The 26,023-nt window shown below is 37.3% G+C and overlaps 2 protein-coding genes across 3 annotated transcripts in view; one reads left to right on the top strand and one right to left on the bottom strand.

Annotated features, from left to right (window-relative positions):
• Positions 1-12,461, top strand: LOC585620 (peroxisomal succinyl-coenzyme A thioesterase). Of its 2 annotated transcripts, XR_004064228.1 has the most exons (7): positions 2-249; positions 728-1,009; positions 1,314-1,501; positions 6,220-6,435; positions 8,600-8,708; positions 9,077-9,157; positions 11,516-11,604. XR_004064228.1 is itself a non-coding variant. In XM_011675699.2 (5 exons), the coding sequence occupies exons 1-5, from the start codon at positions 42-44 to the stop codon at positions 11,777-11,779; spliced, it is 1,158 nt and encodes a 385-aa protein (XP_011674001.2). In that variant the 5' UTR covers positions 1-41; the 3' UTR covers positions 11,780-12,461. The 2 variants fall into 2 exon arrangements, 1 of the variants encoding a protein (XP_011674001.2); XM_011675699.2 differs by lacking the exons at positions 8,600-8,708; positions 9,077-9,157 and having other exon boundaries at positions 1-249; positions 11,516-12,461.
• Positions 11,975-26,023, bottom strand: part of LOC585638 (WD repeat-containing protein 6) — a 24,016-nt gene continuing 9,967 nt past the window's right edge. Inside the window, exons 11-25 of the mRNA XM_030986248.1 lie at positions 25,661-25,812; positions 24,892-25,001; positions 24,367-24,540; positions 23,236-23,403; positions 22,781-22,858; positions 21,878-22,066; positions 21,175-21,235; positions 20,303-20,368; positions 19,520-19,719; positions 18,459-18,700; positions 16,993-18,011; positions 16,496-16,651; positions 15,937-16,043; positions 15,070-15,137; positions 11,975-12,835 (exon numbers count right to left, since the gene is read on the bottom strand). Of these exons, the coding sequence (XP_030842108.1) occupies positions 12,745-12,835; positions 15,070-15,137; positions 15,937-16,043; positions 16,496-16,651; positions 16,993-18,011; positions 18,459-18,700; positions 19,520-19,719; positions 20,303-20,368; positions 21,175-21,235; positions 21,878-22,066; positions 22,781-22,858; positions 23,236-23,403; positions 24,367-24,540; positions 24,892-25,001; positions 25,661-25,812 (2,881 nt within the window). The 3' untranslated portion in view covers positions 11,975-12,744. The remainder of the gene's footprint in view (positions 12,836-15,069; positions 15,138-15,936; positions 16,044-16,495; positions 16,652-16,992; positions 18,012-18,458; positions 18,701-19,519; positions 19,720-20,302; positions 20,369-21,174; positions 21,236-21,877; positions 22,067-22,780; positions 22,859-23,235; positions 23,404-24,366; positions 24,541-24,891; positions 25,002-25,660; positions 25,813-26,023) is intronic.

Raw genomic sequence — 26,023 nt, forward strand, 5'->3', positions numbered from 1 at the left:
CGCCCTACTCATTCATCAATACAAGTCTGCAAATCGCGAGTATGGATCGTGGTGTCGGTATCAGTACAGCTCCAAAGGTTCAGGTCCTTCCGAAGTCTAGTCTAAACGATGAGGATCTTCACATCAAGGCAGTTGGTCTAAGACCGTATCAGCGTGTCACCCTCAAGGCTCACGTCTTCACAGAATCGGGAAGACGTCGGTTCGAATCTCATGCCCATTACCTGGCAGATGACAAAGGAACAGTGGAAGGTAATGCAGGCTTATACCTATCAGTATGATCGGTATTTGACGTAACCTCTGCCAGACAGGATGGGGAAAGCAAACTCAATCACTGTAACCATCAAGACTCTCCTGTCAGAAGCAAACTAACTGGGATGTGCAGGTGTCCAACTATACCGTGGTTTCCTCCTGCGAATTATGAAATAGTCATTTGGTTTTCTTAAGTCCTAGCAATTGCTTTTTTGAAAATACTTTGACTTGCATCGTCAGATAGTATCTCAGCCTCGTAGTTACTATGGATTAATTGTGTGTCCATCATGACTCGAAATTGCTTATTACATTTACTATAATTCAAAAGATAATCACATTTCATATCATTACCAAAAAAAAAAAGGTTTGTTGTTGTAACAAATGGGCTGATGAATCTCTTAAGTTGCAGGATAGATTTAAATTGTCTTGTAATAACACTCAACAGTAATATCAAATTAATCTCTTAATTTATCTTCAGTTGAGAGGGCACCATCACTCGGTGGTAGTTACCAGGGTATCGAACCTATGGGGTTGCTTTGGAGCTTAGAACCAGCACCGGAGATTGCTCACAAGAGACCTCGTCTGGTCAAGCGCAACATCCAGAAGCCTTTCATCTACACCTTCCAGCTGGTAGATGATGTAGAGAATATAGTGATGCATTCCACTTCGGTTGAGAGATGGTATCTAGCCAGCTATGTGGAACGGCATCTGGTACAACACGGGATTGCAGATGGGTACTTGTATATTCCGAAAAAGAAGGGTATGTATAAAAATGAGGCACTGGTTCGTTTTTTCGACAGTTCGTCAGTCAGAAACATAATGTCCCTCTAAAAACGGAGTTGTCTGTGCTAATGTGTACTAGAAAAAAAAATGGTCATAATTAGATGAGAGAAATAGAGGGAGAGAGAGACAGAGAGAGACAGAGAGAGGGAGGTGGAGGGAGAGAGGGAGGAGGGGGAACAACGCATCAATATTATATTTTTGGGTAAGGGTTGCTACACGCCAAATTTTTAAAAAGCAATTATGAAAGTGGAATTCAGTGATATCAACCGCTTCTATTAAAGGTTCCTCCGATCCGATGCCGGTGATTCTTGATATCAGGGGTGCTGTTCCTTTCTTAGTAGAAGACAGACCCTCCTTGATGGCATCTCATGGCTTTGCTGTCTTCTCCATCGACTACTTCCGCAAGATGAGTGCTGATTGGGACTTCTTCGGTGACATACCCAAATACTTCGATCTCAAGATATTTCTGGTAAGAGGTAGTATCATTCGAGGTGACCCAACATTTGCTCCTTCGACAAATGCTCGGGGGGGGGGGGGGGGGGTGTTTCACAAAGATCCTAAGTTGAACTTATCTCTAAGTTGGACTTAACAATTATGGAAAGCCGTTAGTACCTATGAAAATATTTTGTAAAAGTTGATCCAAATCATTCATATTTTCTACTATCAATGAGATTTCGTGTTCTTAATGTGGAATTTATGAAAAGTCTAAAATATTTGAATATTCGCTTTTGAATATATTTTATTTCAAGGCTACAAATGGCTCTCCATAATGTTTAAGTCCAACTTAGAGTTAAGTTCGACTTAGGATCTTTGTGAAACACCCCAGGCCTTATATTTTCTCCTCTAAATTGTAGGGTTAGAGTTAGGGTTACAGTTGGGGTTTAGATTAAGTTATGGCTAGGGTTACAATTTAAAAATTCTGTAAGTCTAGGAAACATTGACGCAGGAGCAAGCGTCGGCCAGGGCTCCCTCGTACCTTGCATATAGAAATCATGTTTGGATTACGCAATGCGTCATTGCAATGATCGTACATTTCAAAAGGTGATAACGGAGATTATAATAATAATAATAACTAGACTTTAATTCGTCACTTAGACGAATTAGGTGATACGTATGCTCATGTGACGATATTAGAATGATGACCATGATTGAAAGTGGCACAGCGCCCCCTTCAGGTTTCCGATAGAGGATAAAACTGTTTACCTATACTAAACAAGCTCAAAACACTTCTTTTTATCAATATTAAAAAATGTACATAGTGATTTATTTAGTTCTGATTTAATATAAAATATGAGTAATGAAAACATTAAGAGATACATCATTGATAATACGAGTGTTATAAATAGGAAACTGTTTTTGTTAACAAATATATCATTATAAAACAAACCAGAAGAATCATACAGATCAAAATTATTTTTAAAAATATTATCAGTGAGGGATATTGATCTGTCAGTCTTTCTCGAAGGCTTATATCAATTAAAGGAATAATGTTTGTTGAATGTATTGCGCTCAAGAACTTACATACAGCATTGCCAGTAAATTTTACGAGATCAATGTTAAAAATTTCCCATAATATAAACCTGTTTATGTTCGGTATAAGTTTTTTGTAAAACATTTTCAAAGACAGTGATTAAATCATTGATATTTGATTGAGGTTTCCTATATATGAGACCTACATTAATATTCTTATGTCTCGGCAAGTTGCTTTCAATAAACAGTGATTCTTAATTGTATGATGGGTATAATATAAATATATAATTTCGTATTTCATTTTCAAAATTGTCAGCGACCAATAGACCAACACCTCCACCCTATTAGAATGTATAAATGAATAACCAGACACATTGAATAAAAGTTGCGTAATGTCATTAATCCAAGATTCAGACAAATATGTACATAAAGTACAGATGAAATTGGAATTAGCATTACAATTTATGTTAAAACTGCGGGAATTAAAATGTAAAATACTAAAATGAGAGTCAATGTTACTGAATTCAGTCGTAAAATCCTCGTCAATATAATATTTACAGTTCAGAACCTACTGAAATGAAACATCTTCTTTTTCGGATAAATAGTTTAAATCATTGATATGAGTATCTGTAGTATTACTACCAAATATTGAATGACGTTCGTCATTATTGAAGTCATGAAAAGGAAATGAAGAATGATTACAGAGTGGGTTATTAATGCAGAAAAATGTTCATGTTCCCTATAACGCTCATTGTATGCATTTTAAGTCTAGAAAGTAAAAGGGTTTCCTTACATGAATTGAATACGAGGACACTGCTAACGTTTAAATTTCACAAATAGGACATACGTGACATATTCATCATTTAAACATTCAACAGAAAATTGTGACATGATCGCATCATCTGATCAAAAAACTAAAAGCACCATTTTCATAGCCCATTGTCTCAGCTATAACATACCCACATTTGGGAGAAAACAAAGCACACATAAGATAGATAGTGCTCATAGATGAATGCCATGTAGATTCATGATGTGAACGAAATTCACCTTCCATAGACATAACACGCAAATGACGAAAATTCTGACATGTGGCCTTTAATTGAATTTTGTACTATGATGACCTCATTAAAATGAAACTTAGTGAAAAGTGATCTTGTAGAGAATTGCCTTATCTACAACATATCGACATTTCAAAGAGAATCGATGAATATTGAGAGAAATACACTACATTTTCCATAAATACAATGACGTCATAATATGCAATTTTGTATTTATGACTTCCAAGGCCATTATGATGACGTCAAGATGGACTTAATGGCCAAATGAGATATAGAATCATATCTCCGACTCATATTCTATCTAAATATGAAATAAAAATTGGCAGTCCTTATTCATCCCAATGGACTTTTTATAGGCATGTTTTTGCCCATATATGCTATGTATTGCAAAAATCGCGCGTACGGACGGTTATCTTGAACGGACGCTCATTCCGTTATTAATAGTGATAAAGAGCTAAACATGGTATCAAATTTTCCGGAAAAATAATGAAAAAGATTCGATCGACAGCTTTTGCGAAGGAATTATTTTTCGTTCGGCCATGACGAACAAAAACGTGCAAAAATGCGTGTTTTGCGTGATTTTTTATGAAATGCTTATAATGGCCTGAAACGTATGCAAAAAAAATTAAAGACGATTTTGAGCAATTTTAAATTTTACGCGCGCATTAACGCGCGCACCTTCGTGTACGCGCATTTTTGCGCGCATTTATTGACCTGAAATTGACCCGACACATATTGACCTTGATCATGACAAATATGAATGAGAAATGGCTTTCTTTTATGAAGATATGATCATAAGTTGATTTTCACAAATTGGCGCCTGGATGACGTCACGATGATTTTGAGTCTTTGAAAAGTCACGCAGTTCTAAGTTAGACTAAGATCTATCATCATTGAAAGTTTCATGACAATGGCTTTATTCAATCTTGAGATATCCTGCGAACAAAATCGAGGAAGAATAATAAGAATAATAGGAATAGGAATAGGAATAAAAATCTTGACGAAATCAATAGGTGATACGTAGACTTCGTTACGTATCACCTAATAATAATGGTGGCTTCTTATATAGCGCACATGTCCGTCACGTTGTGACGCTCCTGGCGCTGCCCCGATTATTACCCTGGCTTTAGCAAGGCAGCCACTGCGGCGCACTAGCATTTCAAGGAAATAATTCCTGCCAGGTACCCATTTACATCACATGGGTTGAGTGTGGCAAATGTAGATCAATGTCTTGCCAAAGGACATTAGTGCCGCGGCGGGACTCGAACCGCGAACCATAAGATCGACAGTCCGTCGACGTATCCACTCGACCACGACACCTCTACGACACCTCTACGACACCTCTATTATAAGATGACGTGGATCCTAATTTTGCTAATGACCGGTCATTAGTAGAATCATGTTATAAAACAAATAGAACATAATCTTATAAAAACAAATAATACACATCATTTTGTTCGGGCACTAGTAAAATTACCCGCACTCGGTACCTCCAAAACAGTCCAAACACCCTCGGCTATCGCCTTGGGCGTGTTAGACTGTTCCAAAGGTTCCTTGTGTGGGTAATTCTGACTAATGCCCTCACTGTTGTGTAATATTTGTATATTATTGAAATTTCCTGAGGTTGATTGTCCGAAAGTCTTTGCGATCAGGTTAGGTCAAGGGTTACAGTTAAACATTTGGTTAGTGTTGGAAACATTGACGCAGGAGCAAGTTACGGACAGTCGTCATCCTTTCCCGTCACTTTTTTTCTTCTCCATATCGAAGTGCCTATATTATTCTTTCTCTAACGTCTGTTTCCCCCTCTATTTTTTATAATTATTTTTTTTCATCGCCCTTGCCGTCTATGTATCAAATCCTGAGACTTTTCATATTCCTTTTCTCCTTCGTCTTCCCCTTTCATTATTTTCAATAACTCTGTTTATCACACATTTTGTCAGCATGTACATATTGTATTCTGTCAGTTCATTTCTACCAACAAAGTTTCATATCTAACGAAAACATTCCCAAAAGCATTACTTGGAGCCTATTACGCCCGTCCCCGTCACGCTACGATGCACCATCTCCTTTTTTTTTGGGGGGGGGGGGGGGAAGTCCTCCCGTGTATGCAAATCCATGAAGTTTTTTACCTATTTCAGAATATTAGAAGTCGTGTTCTAGTAATATGATCGCAGAGACTTTCGACAAATCAAGCAAATGACAATTGTAACATCATTATATCGCATAAAAATCATGTTAGGATTACGCAATGCGTTATTGCAATGAGTCATTGCAATGATTGCACATTTCAAAAAGTGATAAAAGAGATAATTGAAATTTCCTTAGGTTGATTTTCCGATAGTCTTTGCGATCATGTTAAATTTACAGTAGGCTTGCGGGTGCACCATGTAGCAGAGAGGGAGGATTGAGGAGTCCTGAAAAAAGGACTATCGGTAATCTTTCTTGAGGGTGTTTAGTCCTGAAAAGGACTGTTGGTGTAGTGTTGAAAAAGACTGTTGGTTATCTTTCTTAGCTTATAGTTCTAAGGAGAACTATACCGCTTGGAGAGGATGAGTGGCGGGAGTGGCTCGACGTTTCGAACAGGTTGACTATCCGTCGTCAGGAATGTTAAATCTGTTTTAATAGAACTAAATGTTCAAGAATTTCCCAATCTATGCAGGACCTCTTCGATTTCATAGCAAACCATCCTCGTCTTGATAGCAGTCGAGTTGGGATTGTCTCTTCGTGCCTCGGGAGTGTCCTGGCGCTGCAAGCTGCAGCCAGACTGAAGATGATACCCATTCGATGTGTAGCGGCTACTGGATGTTTGGACATTCTCTCGTATATACAGCGTTGGTATCAGGTTACCAGACGGAACAACGGTAGACCCTTACAGGTGAGCCATCAGGCAAACCGAGGATGAGAACCTCAACCATACAATAAGGACTAAAAAAGAAAGATGCTGTATTGGCATTTAGGTGCCAAAACATGGGTCGGTCGGTCGGGATTTTTTTTAAATTTTTTTTACTCCCTCTTTAAAAAAAAAAAGATTTTTGGGTCGGTCGCAAAGGGCAATACAACATCTTTTTTTGTTAGGCCTAACTAACATGATCGCAAGGACTTTCGAAAAATCATCTTAAGGCAATTACCATGTATATTGCCTAGCTTGTGTGTCACCTTTTTTAAATGTGCACACATGCAGATCTGTAATGTGTTACGTAATCCCATTATGATCTATCAACCCATTGCTTTCTGGAATAAGGTATAGTTTTCCCTCGATTTGATTTCTCGTAAGTAAACTTGGTGTAATTCAGTTTAAGATAATGCTTTTTCAGAACAACTGTGGATCCTTTATCCTGTCATTCACGATTTATCACAATTGCCTAAAGGGTTAAATTCAAAGAAAATCACAAATATGTCAACTAATGTATCACTAGAAACTGGTAAGCTAACAGATGGCAATCGTACAAGTTTTAGGTCAACTACATATCGGGTGATTTATAAAAATACAAATACAACCAACTCCATACCAGCTGGGATATACGAGAGATTCGCCAGAAAAATTACGATGTTTTAATGACGTCACTATATGGACCAATACTGCCCAAGCAGACGACATCCCATAAAGAATGAACATCATTGCAAGAGCTATTATTTGTCAAATTATAATGAGTTTAGTGTATACAAATGTAATGGCATGTAAAACCATTCAAAAGGGGATAATCAAAGAAACCAGACTTTCAACTTGAAAACCCCCCGGAATGATATTAAGGAAGGCATTATTTGTTCCCTCTTGAAACGCCGAACATACCGCGGTGTGTGCAGCTAAATATACAATGGCGTCTACTTTTGTTTACAAGCGACAGATTCCTTTATTTTTGTATCGCTACATTTGTCATCAAAATAAAATCATGCGCGGGGTTAAAGAGTGAGGCAATATAATAGGGACTTTTAGATTGAGTGGACGAGAACACGACGAACGCCGACTGATCATGCGTGTCAACGCACTTATAACTGCCAATGTTGACTTCAATTAGAAATCTTTTAGATTGCACTCGAAGATATACATGCATGCAGGAAGTAACACTATGAACATCACGGACAAAGAAAGAGGACAAAATATACAGTTCCTCATTCAACCCTCAACAAAAGAACATCCCTTCACTGCTATTATGTAAAAATGTGTAGAACAGGTGAATATGCATGTGACACCTGTTCTACACATTCTTACATAATAGCAGGGAAGGGATGTTCCTTTGTCTACCTGAGGAACTGTATATTGTATGCGCACGCGGCATACTAGTACATTGAGCATGTAAACACTATGAACATGACTGACAATGAGAGCGGACAAAATATACAGTTCCTCATGTAGACAAAGGAACATCCCTTCACTGCTATTATGTAAAAATGTGTAGAACAGGTGTCACATGCATATTCACCTTTTTACATAATAGCTGTGAAGGGATGTTCCTTTGTCTACCTGAGGAACTGTATATTTTGTCCGCTCTCATTGTCAGTCATGTTCATAGTGAAAGGCGCTATATAAATATCAATATGTATGTATGTACTAGATTTAGGAAAATCAAGGTTGATGCATTCTCGATCGCCGACTGAGACGACGTAACGCATGCGCAGGGCCTTAAAATGACGTAACACGTTGCAGTCAAAGCTGTCGACGTGCAAATCTAAAAGTCCCTATTATACATTTAGCCAGACTGTAGTGAAGTAAGAGAAAGAACTCAAGAGAAGATGAAAACACAGGCACTGAAAATGTGTGAGATGTCATGTGAAATCGTCTGCTTGTGCAAATCATGTCCATACTGTGATCTCAAAAATCTCAGCGGCGTTTGGAGAGCTCTTCGTGCTATGCCGGGGCTATATTTAAGCGTTTTGTAATTTATAATAATCATTACTTCGAATGTTTCCAGGCATTGAATTTTGATAACCTTGTCGAATCAAAGTTTCAACTTTGCAATAATGAAAATAAAGTTATTTTTTTTAAATCAATGAATATCTACTTTAAAAACTTTCTCCACCTCATCTTTCCTTGCACATAGCCTATGTTGGAATCATTATGAAAGGATCGAGGAAACAGATGGTAGTAATACATTACACTTGGACAATTTCAACGCATTCGACAATCTGCAAGGCGATTTCAAAATACCGGTAAGATCTAGAAGCGTAATACATATTACCCTCATTGCTTGACATAAACAAAAGATTTTTTCTTCTAAATGAAATATGGCACCATTTTATCTTGTGAGTCACAGCCATCACTGATAGTAAGGTGCTTTCAATAAAAGGAGAATATGAGAAACACAAAATTAGTGATAGTTTGAGCAGAATCCGAATAAACTAAGAATTTGTTGAAGTTATCATCAATCAATCACAAATTGGTAACTCTCTGACGTATCTTTCGACATCCTCTTCCATTTAATCTGTAATCAAACAAATCAGAAGGCATTGCAATTATTTGCAAGACTACAAAAGAACATCTTCCATCTGTTGTTTTCTTCTTCATCTTCTCATTAAAGGTAGAAGAAATTTCATGTCCACTACTTTTCATCACAATTGGAGATGACCAGTTAATACCATCATACAAACGAATGACAGATGTAAGTAATCAAGAATAAACTTTTATTTCCTCGGCATTTCCAATACCGTTTCTTTTTCATCTTGGGCCTGTTGCACACAAGGCAAAGGCGGCGCTCCCGGGGGGGGGGGGGAGGGGGCAGCACAGTGCCCCACTTTTCAAGTACTCCTAAAGTGCCCCTTTTTACATAGAAGAATAGCCCCTTTTTACATAGGAAAAGTACCCCTTTTACTTTGACAAGTGCCCCTATTAATTTTTTTAATTGCCTCTTTTCCTTTGACAAGTTCCCATTTTCCTTTGCAATAAGTGTCCCTTTTCCATTCTCATTAGTGCCTTTTTTAATCTCTAGTAAGTTCCCCTTTTCAGGTACGAGAAGTGCCCCTTTTGACTTTTGATAAACGCCCCTTCACTTCTGATAATTGCATTATTCAAATCTGAGAGGTTCCCCTTTTGCTTTGACAAGTTCCCCTTTTCCTTTGTAAAACCACCCCTTTTAACTCAGATAAGCGCACCTTATATTTTCACATGTGCCCCTTTTCCTTTAGGTAAATGCCCCCATTTAAAAAGGAGCCACTTTCCCTTCTTATAAATGCCCCTTTTCATCTTTGAAAATAGCTCTCTCTTATTCCCATAAGTGCCCATTTTAACTTGTGAATGACCCTATTCAATTTTGAGAGATACTCGTTTTATTTTGACAAGTGCCCCCCTTCCCCTCCTGATAAGTGCTCTTTTAATCTCTTATTAATGCCCTTTTTATTATGACACGTCCCTCTTTTCCTTCCTAATAAATGTTCTTTTTCCTTCTTATAAGTGCCCCTTCCCCTTCTCATAATTACCCTTTTTCATCTTTGATAAGTGCCCCGTTCATTTTAACATGTGCCTCTTTTTCTTTTTTAATAAGAGCCACTTCCCCCTAATCATAAAAGCCCCCTTTCACCTCCCGATAAATGCCCCTATTAAAATTTGATCGGTACCCATTTTCTTTCAACAAATGCACATTCCCCTTTATCATTCTCATGACATAAGTGCCTCTTTTCATGTATGGTCTGGTCAGTGCCCCTTTTCACCTCTGATAATTACTATTTTAACAATGATATGTGCCCGATTTTCCTTTCTGATAAGGAACCTTTCTCTTTTTCAAAAATGCTCCTTTTCACTTCTTAAAAATGCCCGTAATAAATCTGATGGGTGCCTCTGATCTGTCGACAAATGCCCATTTTCCATTCTCATAAATTCCCTTTTCATCCCTGGTGCGTGCCTCTTTTTTTAGGTGTAAGAAGTGCCCCAATTTCACCTCTGATAATAAGCATTTGTACTTCGACACATGCTCCTTTTCTTTTCTAATAAGTGTCTCAACCCTTTTCCTCTTATCATTAAACGTGCCCCTAATTTCAAGCAACTAATCCCCCACGCTCGCTCGTAGTTATAGATGTTATAATAATGTAACTTATCAAAGGTCTTTTCAGTCTTCCATTATGAGAATGTGCTTATAACCCCATCAGGATTGAGTTTTCCATTTTTATAAAATTTAATTTTTCGCACTGCGACCTCACAAATCTTAAAAATTTTCCTCGCTCGCTTTGCTCGCGAATTTTTAGACCATCACACCCAACTGATGCTTAAGCAATATCTTATACGATGTAAAGAGAGAAACAAATATTGAAATCATCCTTGATAATGTAATCACAATATAGGGATATATACCAATGTCTAAAAACTTGTTTATTTTCGCTTTGAAATTTCCCTTTAAAGATAGATCAGTTCTGGTCATGCGATTGCATTGTGAAAGAAACGTTGTGGAATCAATCATCTAGCATATAAGTATTGGTTTGTACTGCAAGGTTCTGGAATCATCAAAATGATAAGAAATTTGGCCCAGTCTTGGTAAAGTTACAAGGACCGTATACAGAAAGATGTATATGTTTTATCTATCACATAACAATGGATAAACTAATTTACCAAATATATCAATTAGTAGGCGGTTTCCCAGCAAAATTTTTATCATCATGTATTAGTCAAAACATATTCTTTCGCATGATTGGTAATAAGAGGTTCCATTTCATTTTTTTTTAAATTGGGGCGTTTCCAATACTGGTCTTTGCCTTTAAAGGTGCCTTTTTTTTACAGAAAGTGTCCCTTTTTGTTGGTGCTCCCACTTTAGAAGTCGCTCCGCCGCCTCCGAGTCCTATGACAGGCAAATGACGCATCGTGTTCTAAGTATTGCACTACCCTGGACCGTTAATCAAGTTCATTCGTTTACTGCAGTTTTCTGAAAGAGGGTGTTAACCAGTATTTGCCAAGCTACACGGGGCTACACTCCCTTTAACACTATGTAGTTAACTTTTTCATTTCTTCACATGGTTTTTCTCTATCACGACAGATGAAGGAGCGGATAGAGAGAGTCGGTAAGGGTCATCTCTTAGAAACAATTCATCTAGAGGGCGCTGGTCATTACATTGATGCTCCATATCTTCCACTATGTCTACAAACCATTGTAGGGGGAGAACCTCGTCTCCATGCCTACGCGCTCAACAAGGCTTGGCGGAAGACAATCAACTGGTTCCGAAGCAAACTGAACGTCACTGAAACGTACAGGGTAGACTGGCTAGATTCACCAAACCACTTTGTATCGTCAAGAATGTAGTGTTGCTCCGTCGTATTCTCTATCTCTCTGTCTCTCTCATCCCTCCTATCTTCCCATCCTCCCTCTCTCTTTCCCAGCCTCCTCCCTCATTTTTCTTATCTGTTTATCTCAGAATGTATACCGGTAGCTGTATAGATCTTGTACTCTAAAAGAACAGCCTCTGCACATGAAGTAAAGAAATTGAAGAGTCTTGCATCTGCTAAATATATGTGTATTTGATTTAGACATTATAAAACATTATTACAGAATAGTACGGTATACAATGGTTCATTTGGCCTGGTCAAGGAATTCACATCATTAATGAGGTCATTGCTTTGGCATACTTATAGCAGGGGTCAAATATCGTATGGCAAGGACAAGTTATAATTATTACCTACATAGCCATTCCCCTTTGTAACATCAAATGGGAAAAAAGGAATTACTTGTTAATACATTGTGTACCATTCCATATAAACATGGATTTCTTAGAATTTAAGTCATAAAACACAACTTATGATTAAAAATTGATGTGCAAAAAGTATTCATTGTTTGTGTTCCCATGATTATCATTTTAGTATTTTATATGAACTTACTGTGTTAAATGTCATGCTTGCGTAAAGCAAATTTTCAAAATTGTTGGACAATGAATGTAATTATCAGTAATCAATCCGGCAGGAAAGTTTAATAAAAATTTAATGAAAAATACATTCTAAAATAGACCTTTTATTTTTCTTAATCTCCAAAAGACTTATAGCATATGTCGCTTGCTTATGTAAATATTATTTTAACATCAGTTATATACCCTCTTTTTGTTATACAATAACCCCTACGACACCCATCCTCTAGGACAACTACCCCTCGGACTACTATGCTAGGGGTTAGTTGTCTGGGGGGTAGTTGTCCGGGGGGTAGTTGTCCAGATACGCTTTCACAGGAATCTGAACTAAGGAGAAAGCAGAGGAGTGTCTGGTTTCCAGTGTCCTATTTCATCTGACTTCACTTTCTTCTTCATTACTTGAAATGTCCATAAGTTGAAGACCCTGGCCACAGACCACTGCATACTGCTGACTTGTTGATCTGTGAAAACAAACCAAAGAAAGAGCAGCAAATCAAATACAGACACATTCTGTTTCCACTGTCTCGTTCCAAGATACATGTACACTGCATCAACATTAATCTGTCTTCATTTAAAGCCTATCTGCACTAGCTTGGCCAGGAGGGATTAGACCTGCCTGCATGGTCACTGACAGGTGGTTATCTCATTAAATCAGCTCTCAATTAACATACGAAAAAGGGGACCATGGGGGACCGACGATCACCAATTAGGGAATGTTTGCTACAATGTATATAGAAGGCACATGTAGCTATACTGTAAGTAGTGCAGCGGGGCTTTAAGTGTGTTTGTGGGTGCGTGCATATATGTAGTTGATACTTGCTGTAGTGAATGGTTGGTCTTTACACAAAAAATATGCATACTTTGCAAGTTTTAATTTGTTGTTATTTTATTTAATTTGTATTTACCTACATGTAATAGGAGCCTCATTTACAAGCACAGGTTGCATTTTTTAGATTCTGGCCTATTATTCTGTATTTAATGATTTGTATTTGACTTTTTTTGTGATGCCAAATAAATCAAATGACTTTCTTAATGCATCCTGCACCAAATTTCACTTGGCTGAGGCAAAAAAAGTGATCAAATCAAGTAGATGTTCAACTGCAAGATTTGTTTGACATAAGTGATGCCACAATATTCTAAAGTGACAAACGTGACATTCCTGTGGTAACAAATTAATTTGTTTGCTATTTTGCTTGTTTCACTTTATATATCATTTTATGTTGAGGCCTTCTTGCCCACCTATTGTTATTGTTACGTCCTTCACCATTACAACCACTTCAATCAAATAAGTTTTTATTTAGGGGAACCTATAATCTACAAGCTAAGCTTTTCAACAGGTTCCACACATTTTACCCTGTATAACCTACGATTTAATACAATTAATTTCTACATCTTTATAAGACTTGGTTATATAATGTCATACTTGCATGTATGAGTATATTTCATATTATGTTCTAATTTTGTCATTTATGTGAATTCTGTAACAAATAAACTTGAAAACTGAAGTGCTTCCATGGATTGCCAAGTTTGTTTGGTGTACATGTAGGTTAGATTTAGGATAATCCCTTAGTATGTAAAAGACAGTATTTGGTCTAGGATTTAAAGGGAAATCCAACCTTGATAGCAAAGAATGAGAAAGTTATTTTACATTTTTGAAAGTTGTAATCATTATAGGCCCAAATGACCTAAACGTTGTGAGAAGGGTCAGTAACATTGATATCTTTTAAATCGGCGCAAAATTTTACCCCGGATCAGGTATTCACTCTTCCCCACCAAAATTTCTGATTAAAGGACAAGTCCACTCCAAAAATAAATTTCTCTCAATAGAAGCAGAAAAATCAGACAAACCAATCAAAAAAAGTTTGAGCAAAATCGGATAATAACAAAGTTTATGATTTTTTGAAAAAGTAAGTTAAACTTTGAAATAATGAAAATCACAAAACAAAATCGAGACTCGCTCGTGAGTCTGTGACATCATGTCCTCACTATCCACTAATTGTTTTCTTTATATCGATAATATACATTTTCAATTTCCCCCCTCAGAATCTTATTTCTCCACATCAGCATCCAAGTTAGATAGTAATATGTTTGTGTGTGGATGCACTAATATAGAGTATTTTTTTTACAGTTAAATCATGAAAAATGTGAATTTTGATTAACTATTTATATGAAAATCAATAATTATGAATATACAATATTCAGAAAATGGTATAAATTCTTCAAAGTTCATAAAAGATTTTGTGAAATGTCTTGCACGCAATATAATACAAATCATATAACATGGGCAAAGGCATGGGGAAATAAAGTTTTGGGGGATAAAAAGGGAAATAAATGAGATTAAACTATATAAAGCAATTGAGAAATAGTGAGGATAACTAAATTGGAAATTTGTGTAGTGATTTTCATTGTTCCATAGTTTTACATACTTTTTCAGAAATTAATAACTTTCTTATTAGTTATCCGATTTTGCTCAAACTTATTTTGATTGGTTTGTCTGATTTTTCTGCTTCTATTGAAAATAAGTTATTTTTGTAGTGGACTTGTACTTTAAATTCCTTTATTCTCTCTGGTTAATAAAAGGGCCACAGTTGGTATTTTGTCTTCTTTTTTCAATAATGCATCACATGAAATCTACTAAACAGTCTGGTGTCGCTAGATGGCGCTGTATATTGCGAATCCACTATTTTGTGCCTACCCTTCATTCCACGTGTCCAGCCCAGCAATATCAGAGACATGAACAAAGCTTGAAGACACCATCTTCACCTTTAAACATGACACAAAAAATGCAATTAGTTGCAGCACAATTATATTTTTGCATTGGGAATCACTGCAACTCAAGAGTGAACTATAGTTAATATCCATGTACATGTATGCCTTGCATGTATTTACACACTCTATGGTTTAACAACAAGATGGAAAAAGATATGAAAATTCACTGTTTGTTATGTGTTCATCAGTCACTTTAACTTGCTAAAAGAAGGATAAAAGAAGATCACTTTGTCTAAGACTGACATATTGGTAGCCTTTCACCATCATAACTTTAATATACAAATGTAATAAGATATAGAACAGGGAAGAGCATTAACTTTTGTATGTCCTGACAGTGTTTTCTACAGCATATCGTCTGTTCAGAGCTAGAGAGGGCGCCAACTCTTGTATTATTTTATAATAATAATAATAACTTCTATTATATAGCGCTTTTCATAAGAGATTTATATTAAAGTGCTTTACAGTATTGATGCAAGTAAAACTAATAGAAAAATGACAAGAGAACAAAAGTGAAATTATCAACCTAAAATAACAAGGTAAGGTAACATTTTAAGAACTAGGTTGAATTTGCCTTTTCCATTAGATTGTTTTTTAATTTTGATCTAAACAAAGTAATATCAGAGATGCAACAAATGTACACTGGAAGAGAATTCCACAAATGTGGAGCAGAGCATTAAAAGGACCTATCGCCAAAGTATTTTGTTTTTGCATTTTTATCAGTCAAGAGAGTTTGATTTGCAGAACAAAGGTCTACTGACTCCAGTCAGACGATGTGTGAATGAAGCTTAATTACCTCTTCTATCTTGAGATAATCTACAGACAGCTTGAGCCTCCATCGATTCAACCTTTGATCCACAGATACGGAGAGGAATGTATGTTCCAGTTGGATGAAGCGGATTCCTAGTGGCAAAACAAAACCAATCACGGGATGTTTGTACTCAAAAGAAAATTAAACATACATGCATGTGAAAGAAGGTAAATGTTCAAACATTCATGATAAGGAGCACCATTCCCAATGCAAATACTGTCTATAAATATAAAATATAAAATATTTGCTACTAAATGCACCTTAAAATTTCTTGCACATGTGTTCTTATTTAGACTCTTTATGAAACACATCAAATAATTAATCAACAACCAATAAAATTAAAATTAAAAAAAATAGCCATAGAAATAAAAATAGGAAAGAAGATTCAAGTGTAAGCCACAAAGTTGCAAATTTTACATTAGATTAATTACAGCTATAAAAATACACGACCTTTCTTGTTTTTCATTGGATTTTCCTCAAACTTTCACTGATTTATTTCTCTCATTTCCCTGCTTCCACTTATACTCTCATTCTTCAAACCTACCTGTGATCTGAGTAGCATGAGCTTTGGGTATCTTGCATGTATCCAGGACTGCACCTGTCATTGCCTCATCCCCAGTACAGATTGATGAGCTGAGGTTCACAAGGGTGACTGTTATGGCAGTATCATCACCACCACTGACAACCACAAACTTGTCATCTAGTAGAAAGGGACATTTATATTCCTTTATCTACAAAGCATTTATTTCTGGACAAATGAGAATACTTATATATAAAGCAAATAATGCAGGTGTGAGACAACGAATGGGATAGAAGTACACAATGCGCCCCTAAACACCCTTAACATGTCTTTAATCTTCTTTTTTTAAAGATTTAATTTATTCTTGGTTTGTTTGGTTAAACTTTTCATTATTCTATTCACTTACATATTGATGAAACTATGTTATGACAAGACTACATACAATGAAATATATATACATGTATATAAACAGAATATTTATTGATGTCCTTCATTCAAACTCGTGAAAGAAACATACTCACCCTTAACGAGGTGTAATGCTAATGCATTGATCCCTGATTGATGAGCAGACCATGATGACACCATTTGACCTACTGACCCTGTGTCATGACCTCCTACAGGGTCAGAGGTCACAAGCCCGGCCGTTGTCTCCTTAGATTGCACAGACCTTTCCTTTGAGTGTCCGGTATGTCTGGTGTGCATCGACTGAACATCACTAGTACTGGATTGGATGGTAGATGCTGCAGCTTCTGCTGTTGGTGACTCAGCTTGCGTTACCATGGAAACACTTTGGATATTCTCCTCTCCATCATAAGAAAGACTGGTAGCTGTAGAAGAGGAATGACCCTGAGTTCTATGACACCCACTAGTCCTTTCTGCACTACTAGAGCCACTTGACGATGTACCCTGATGGGAGGGCTTCCCATCAATCCCTCCTCCTCCTGCTCCCCCTTCTCTTCCCTGCGTGACGGAAATATGATGTTTATCTAATTGAGCTGCATCATTCTCTATTGCACTTTGACAGGCTCCAGATGAGCCGATACTAGAAGACACTGTCTCGTTGCCTGCAGCGTTACTTGGTTTATGGTTGCCATGGTGTAATTGTATAACTGCTTCATTCTCCACCTTCCTCCTTTCTCTCATTGCTGCTTTCTTTGGTTCATCTATCTCCATCCCTCTTCTCGTCTTTGCAGTCTTGTTAAACTCTTTCTCAATGTTGTTCTGACTTCTTGCGGCGGCACCAACTATCCGCTCCTCCTCCTCCTCATCCTCCTCCTCATCTTCCTTCTCTTCTTCATCATCACATATGGAGGCATCGATGGTGAGCTTATCTGCTTGAGACTCTACTTCCTGCACATCCCACACAAGAATACGTCCATCGGTTCCACCTGTCAATACCATCGTCCTAGGTTTGACCCTTGCCTTGACCTCGGGATCACAGGTCAACCTTATAGAGGTCACACACAGGAGACAGCAGTCATGCATGTTACTACTGCCTAGAGGAGTTATCTTGCATGTGTCCTCATCAAAGCAGAAAAACCTATAAAAAAAGGCAAGAATTACAATACATTATGCTGATGAACTGGCTAAAAGAAACCTTTCATTATATGACACAGTGAAAATACATTTCAACTACCAGTTCCTCCAGTTCTAGAACGTACACTTTAAAATAGATAACCATCGAAATATTGTTACCAGTTCAGTGCATACATACATGTACATCGTAAGACAAGGCATACCAAAATTTCAATGACATTCACTTGAATTTGTCACATGAAGATGAGAATTAAAACACATTACATTGCCTACGTGTATTTAAAAGAAGAATCAGAGCTTGAAATGTACAGTTTGTATCACTAGAATTGTTGTCATACAAGGAAAGTGTCACTTCCGATGAGAGAAAATGGAGTAACTTAATAATGAAAGTGAAGTCAAGGACCAGGCATCCCATCTCAATAGCTAAACAGAATCAAGTCTTTCTCGTTACCTCAAGAAAGCATCAGAGCTTGCGACACACATCATGACATGACCTCCACCAGTGCCAGGAGACACGCCCTCCACATCACCACCCCTCCTCCAGACTGACACGCCCAGAAACCTGGTCTCTGGGTCGTCAATCAGCTTCTCCCGCTGTCTCAGCTTCTGTCTCGATCTCGTCGTGATGAGAGAGGAGTGCGAGACAAGATGGCGGACTGAGGAGATCTGCTTGAGGGAGGGTATGTTGGATGCCTGCGTATGAGAGCAAAATGCAGGGATGCCAGTTAGAATTGATCAGAGGGCCTGAACATCACCTAGAAAGAGCTACTGTAGTTTGTACACAAAAAAGCCTTAACTATGGTATGAAAATAACTCGTTAGGGCCTGAATTAAGGCTATTGCCTGAAAACTGGCATCCCTGAAAATGGAATAAAAGGAGAATAAGACAAAAGGACAATGGAATGTGTGAGGTTGACCAGTGTCTTGTAACTGCGGTGACTGATGTTTCAGGGTTTAGACTTGCATTTCCATAGAGGCCATTCATACATATGACGTTTTACTATTTTTTGTTACATGAACATATCGAGGGTTCAGTGAATCAAAGACGTAGCTCCATATTTTGCCAAAATGAGTATTTGATATCAAAATGTTCAAAAAAATGTGGGCTTTAAAGACTTAACTCCACCCAACACCCCATTGAAGTCAATGGCTAGTGAAACAAAGACTTAACTCCTTAAGGCCCAAGTGCTCAGTGACACATCAACCCATTTTTCTCAAAATGGCCAAAATGGAGTTACGTCTTTGTGTCACTGACCCCTCGATATATAGTGGAATTGTTTTTATGTGCTTCTCATTTTAACCAAGATTAATTTTAACTGACTGTAACATCCACCAATTTGGATTGGAAATTGATACATCTCTTCGACCATCCAATCAGCAACGCTTTTTGAAAACACACAAATTGTTTCAAATGTGACATTTCCTGCAAAACAAATTGTATATAGCCCCCCTCCCCCTCCCCTCTCCTTCCCCCTCCCCCTCCGTCCTCAATCCACCAAGAGATCCGACTTACCTCAAGACAGAACTTGACTTTCCAGCAATTCATGGAGTATCGACCACCAACAGAGAACAATAACATCTCGTCCGTCGAGCTGCTCGAGTGACATACTGCTAGCGCCCTCACACTTGAAACATGGGCATGGAGTCGATGAAGAACATTGATATCTCCTAATAATGCTGAACTCGAGCTAGGATCTACACTTGAACGTGGTGCTGGAGGTCAATGGTTAAGGAACGTGGACACCGTATTTTGAAAGACCAAATTTATTTCTTATTCATTGTTAGTTGTGAACTTTTTCCTTGATGGTCCAGATGTGACTTTCTGAAACATGGGTTGCCATTCAAGCGAAAATTCTTAGGGTCAATCGTATGTATCAAATGAAGTAGAATAATGTACTGTTAATTACTGGAAAGCCAGACATTTTATGACATGACATTACTCAACCTTTGCTTCAGAATAATACAACCTACTCCTAAATTTTATAGTAATAACAGTTGTATTCTGAAGAAAATGAGGCTTGTCTTATTTATATTTTATCTAATGGGAATTGTTAGAGTTTTAAAAAACATCAGAGCCTCCCAAGCAGTCTGGATGGACATGCCCTGTGGTCCAGATGCGGGCTATGGTCCGGACTTTGAGAAGCCCTGGTTCAAGCCAACATCAGAACACTAATGTGTGCATGTAATATTTTCTGCAGTGTCAACATCAAATTCCGCATGCGATTATGTGATTATTCTGTTACCCTTAAATGATATTTATTGATCCTGAAATGAAGTTTGTCACATGAAAGGATACATGAGAAGGACACAATATTGACCTTTGTGTCTTCACTTCCTGTCACACAAACATGATGATCTTGACCTGGAAGGAAGACAGCGAAGGAAAGAGAGAAAAGAGAAGGTTATGTTTACAAATCAAAAGCAAGAAAATGACTTGACTTCTTTCAGAAAGCCTATTATGAATGGGACCAGGGGAATGTTTCACAAAGACTAAGATCGACTTGAAGTTGGACTTAACTATGGCAGGCCGTTCATGCCACTGTTTACTCTCACCATTTACTGGCATTGGTCTCTCAAGGGACGTACAAATCATGGTCATAAATCTACAGAATTTACATTTTTTATAATTCATTATTGAAGGAAAAAATATGATCTAAAGACCATAATTGAGAGAGCAACCAGTGGCATGAATGGCCTGCCATAGTTAAGTTCAACTTAAAGTAAATCTTAGTCTTTGTGAAACACCCCCAGGCCCTTCAAGAAGTCACAAGTCGTCTCTCCCATGACAAGAAGCACACATCAATGAGCAGATGTGAGCTAAAAGACAGCTTCCCCCAAAACGGGAATCAGACCGCCCAAAGAAGCCAGTAGGAACTGATATAGCGTTGCAGGGAAGCAAGTTGGACTGGATTTCCAGTAACTGCTTTATAAATTTATATTGATTTCTACGTTTCTCGACGAATCATAATCTTCATGAAACCCATCACGAATGGACTACAATTGTTCAGAACGAGGGCCAATCAACATGTGCATTGGTATGTATAAAGTAAACTCAATGCAAGAACTTGATTAGTATATCCTTTACATTAATCTTCCATATAACCATGAACTATGGTGTGTGCAATGTAGCTTTGGATCATAAGTAGTTTCATACAAGCTTGTGATTACCTGCGATCTGGACAGTTCTTAAGAACTTGATGCATGTGATTTCCCTTCCATGGATGTCATCCTGAAGAATAGACAGACGAAGAGAGGAGACAGCAAAAGAAGGAGAGAACATGAAAAGCATGATAGAGGGCCGGGGAGGCGATAAAGAGAGAGAGAGAGAGAGAGAGAGAGAGAGAGAGAGAGAAAAGGGAGGCAGAGAGAGAAAGGGGACAGAGAAAGGGTAGAGAGAGAGAGAGAGAACAACAAAACAAAATGAGAGGGTTAGAACATGTCAAATAATGGGTACACGTTCAGTGATTGTACTCTATGAAGACCAGGTTCTGATAATATAATAAAGAATTTCCAGGTAACCACATGAAGTTTCATATCAACATGATACATCTTAAAAATCATACACATATTCACATATGTGTGATCATATTTGTTATATGTAACCGTTCTGCATGGTTTACTCTGTATGTTGCATGATGCATGAGGTATTTAGGCTGAAATTTAATAGATTTGGAACCAAGTGATACATGAAACAAAAGGAGGTTTAAGCCTTCATATTATAAGCATAATACGCCAAAGGTCTGAAGTCCAATCAGCTTCCAATGCCGACATAATGTAGGCTTCATGTAGTACACAATAAAGGCTAAACTACGGTTAGAAGATGTTTTTTATTGAAACTCCTTTAATAGTGAATTAAGACCATTGTGTATACCTTAAGGATGGTCTGGCGTTGCCAAGCAGCAGACGACACGCTGTGTACCAGGAGCTGTTTCATCTTGATGCATGCAAAGGTCATAGAACCATCGTCTAATGGGGAAAGGTCCCATGACCTATGACCCCCGCCACAAGGTACCGTTAGTAAGGCTTCGTTGTTCAGCGTACTCCATACTACAAAGTTAACCTTTATGGTAGGAAAAGGGAACAAAGGGAACAAAATCAAAATATGTACATGCATCACAGAATGACCTTCACTGACATTGGACCTTCTTTGACACATTATTCAGACTGCTACACCATTTGGAGTATATGGAACACACACACAAAATACACATGTGACAAAAGCAGACTGTGGCAGGCCACTGTTTGCTCCTTTTGTCTACAAAAAAGCAGTTAAAGCGATACTAAACTGATGAACTTTCTGCCCTCGCATACTGGATTTTGCACTAGTGCTTCTAGTAGAGTACACTTTAAAGAGTACACAGGTGCAATAACATTTGATTACTTATGAAAGACTTACACAAACTTTTGGACAGTCAAGAATGATATGGTCAGTAGTTTTTAATAACAAGTGCAATAGATGAAAGAGACCCGGCACCAAACCAAAAATAGACCAAACTCACGTTACCCCAAACGGCCAACATTTTGGCAATAGATGGTTGGTTCAGAGTCAGTTTTTCAAGGTAAGTTGGGATATACCACTAAAGATGATTATGGACTACATACAGTCAAGCCTGCTTTAGTGACCACCTGTCTACAAAGATCACATGTTTTGTTTCCCTTGAAAATGGTTTCTCATTGAAACATGAACTAAAGGAACCTGTACATAAAGACCACTTTTCTGGTCTCCATTTGGGTGGTCTTTATAGACAGGTTTCACTGTACATCATCTACTTACTGAATGGAATCCCATTACATGAAGATTGCCATCCTCTGTGAAAACAAGCTTTTCCAACCACTCAAATCCCTTGTATACCTGTCAGGAGGAAAAATCATACCGTCTAAGATAATTTGTTTAAAATAATTGCATTTGAAGGACTGAGAATTTCTTAAATTCTTTTTATTCTTGCTAAATCATAAGATTCAGAGTTACAAATGACATGATACTTACTGTAAAGAATTAAAAATTTGTGTAACTTCACTTTACAGGCCTATATCAATACATTCTTTTTGATGGAGAGCATTTTATACGAGATACTAAAAAAAAGAGAACTGTAAAGGCGAACAAAAGCTAGATCCACCCGAAAGGCTTGTTCTAACATAACGTAGCAAAACATCACTGTTTTTTTATGATGACGTAAGAGTAATGTGCTTTAAATTTCTGTATCTTATGACACAAAGCTCAGTGAATACCTTATGTGTATTTTCCAGTCTCATCTCTCCTCTGTCTGTGATATAGTACTGACGATACGTCCCATCCCTTCCAGCACTGTACACTGATCCATCATGCTGACAGACGAACGAGGTCCCAGCTCTGCCGTGTATTCCAGGAACTGAGCTCTTTGGTCCAGGCCTATCATTCTGGGAAATAAAATGGATTGTGGTGGTTGTTATTTTACCTGACTGCTAAGAAAGCATAAATGCATGAAAGTAAGCAACCAGAGGACCGACGGCTTTAGGTGCACTCCGAGGGACCTGGTAATGAGGATGAATGCCTTACCAAAGGGCACTAGCGCATCATCTTGGTTTCGAACCCAGGTCACAGGATTACGAGACCACTGCTCTACCAACTGAGCCATTGCGCCTCCTCGAAAAGGATTTTGTAGGAACAGAATGGGATAGGATTACAAGGTACAAGTTACAAGCAATCACTTGGTAATGTCACTAAATATAATTAAACTAATTTTTAGCAAAACCTTTCAATTTATCACTATCATCAGTATTACACCCTGAATAGTTATCAATGAATAACGAAAAAGAGGAGAAAACAACAACAACAACAACACTAAATGAAAACAACATGCAAAATCACAAAACAAAATAAATCTTTATGTTATCTCTTTATCAAAATACTGATGGATTATGTAGGAACAGAATGGGGTAGGATAACAAGGTACTAGTTTAAGCAATCACTCCATAATACCACAACATATCATTAAACTAATTTTATTTGCAAAAACTTTAAAATTTAGCACGATAATCAGTCTTACACCCTAAATATTTATCAATGAAATAAAATATTTAAAAATTAACAACAACAGTAATTAAAAACAAACCATGAAATCACAAAGGAAAATACATCTTCATGTCATCTCTTTTTTGAAACAGTAACACCATCATCTGACTCAGAACACTGAACACCGAATCTCCACCTTCTAATAATACAAGTACAAACACCTTGACCCAACCTCTCTTTATTAAAATACCAACACCGTGATCTGACTCAACACCTCATAACACTGAACACCAAATCTCCACCTTCTGATAATAAAAGTAAGAACACCATGACCTAACACCACACTTCATATCTCAAACAACACTAACCTGAAGGTGGCTGCGCTGAAAGAGATGAACTGATCCCCTCCTATCTCCACACACAAATTGATCCTCTCCAAAGAGAGTGACCGAGGTAGCCCAACGCTGCTTACACGGGGGCAAAGTGAAGTGAGCATGGGCATGTAAGGCTAGTGAAGGGCTCTTTCTAACTTTCCACCAGGTCTGCAAAAGCATAAAATACATAGAGATTTCTAGTGAAATGAGAAAGAAATTGGAGTCATTCAGCCTTGTATCCTACGGTAACATGCTTATTAATCCCATTATTATTATCATTATTACTTATTGACAAGTGCCCTAAGTACTAAATATCACAAAGATGAGTTAACACATAATAAAATTATGGGAAAATTTTATTGTCATAAATAAGAGTGGCAGGATCATAAAAAAAAACACAATAAGGCTTGTTTAAAATGACTCTTATTTGATCATATATGAAATGAGCAATATATCATCTCTACAATAAATGATGATCTTTAACTCTGTCTATCAATGGATAATTAAAAGCATACCTACCAACTTTCCATCCATCCCAGTTGAGAATAAGTCCTCATTGGTAGCCCAAGTGACGTTAAAAACATTACCATCAGATGCCTTGATCTCACTTTCACTAGTTGAATGGTCATCTAGTATGATGTAAAAATAAATACAGAAAGATAGATAGGACTGTAACTGTAAGATATACATGTACAGTATCACTTGATGTTCTTCGGAATATCAAACAAGGTTTGTACATTATCTGTTTCACTCATTACCTGTTTTTCATGAATCACAATTTTTATAAATTTTAACTAACAACTGGTGTAGCATTAATTAGTCTGATTTGCCTTTACAGATTAATAAGCTCACACACCGTAGCCTCACTTTAATGGTACATGCACTTTGAAAGTATGTGAGCTATTGTTGGAAAAATTCCTGTGTCCCTCTCCCAGATGATTCAAAATTTCCATGCACTACAATGACGTTCCATTCTATAAGTGTCCTTTAACAAATTAATTTTACGTGTAATTTTACTTTGTCACTGATGTATACCTTGTAAAAGAAACTGCAATTCGGCTCTCGGGCCGCGAATGTTTTTTAATGAAATAAACCATTTTAAATAAATAAATAAATAAATAATATCAACAACCGTTGTCAATTGTTATTTTTTAGCAATTCATGATTCCCTAGTTCACAAATTTTTTTTGTAAATGGAAGTCAGTGTTTCCTTTTAATAAATCATATAATAACCAGTGCTAGCTCCTTTATGCAGAATTCAAAGATCAACACATAAGCAAATCTTTACCTAGTAAGATGACTTTGAGTGTGCCATGGATGTTGCCCATAGCAACCAGTGGTGATGATGGTGCCGAAGCCATGACGCTGTAGGACCGGTAATTATCATCGTGCAACACCAGATGGTACGATGATGAAATATTGGACCAACTAAACAAATATCTGGGAAAAAAGAAGAAAAAAAATAGATTTGATATCTTCTACTTTTATTCACAACTACATTCCAATTAAATACCATCCTTTCACATAACTCATTCCTATGTAATTTTCCAGATTATTAAAAAAGTTGTTATTGATTTGCAGTTGGTATAAATCAATTCTCCTATCTCTGTTGTACACAATTGCAGTTCAATTAGAAATTGGAAAGCTATGA

The sequence above is a fragment of the Strongylocentrotus purpuratus genome, unplaced genomic scaffold, assembly GCF_000002235.5.
Source record: "Strongylocentrotus purpuratus isolate Spur 01 unplaced genomic scaffold, Spur_5.0 spur5_scaffold_15, whole genome shotgun sequence".
Lineage (NCBI taxonomy): Eukaryota > Metazoa > Echinodermata > Echinoidea > Camarodonta > Strongylocentrotidae > Strongylocentrotus > Strongylocentrotus purpuratus.

What these genes read in the sequence shown, in the direction of transcription:
- LOC585620 (XM_011675699.2), top strand. Translation starts at nt 42, where the DNA reads ATGGATCGTGGTGTCGGTATCAGTACAGCTCCAAAGGTTCAGGTCCTT. An exon ending in TCGATCTCAAGATATTTCTG is followed by an intron (nt 1,502 to 6,219) that starts GTAAGAGGTAGT and finishes CAATCTATGCAG; the next exon opens with GACCTCTTCGATTTCATAGC. An exon ending in ACAACGGTAGACCCTTACAG is followed by an intron (nt 6,436 to 11,515) that starts GTGAGCCATCAG and finishes CTATCACGACAG; the next exon opens with ATGAAGGAGCGGATAGAGAG.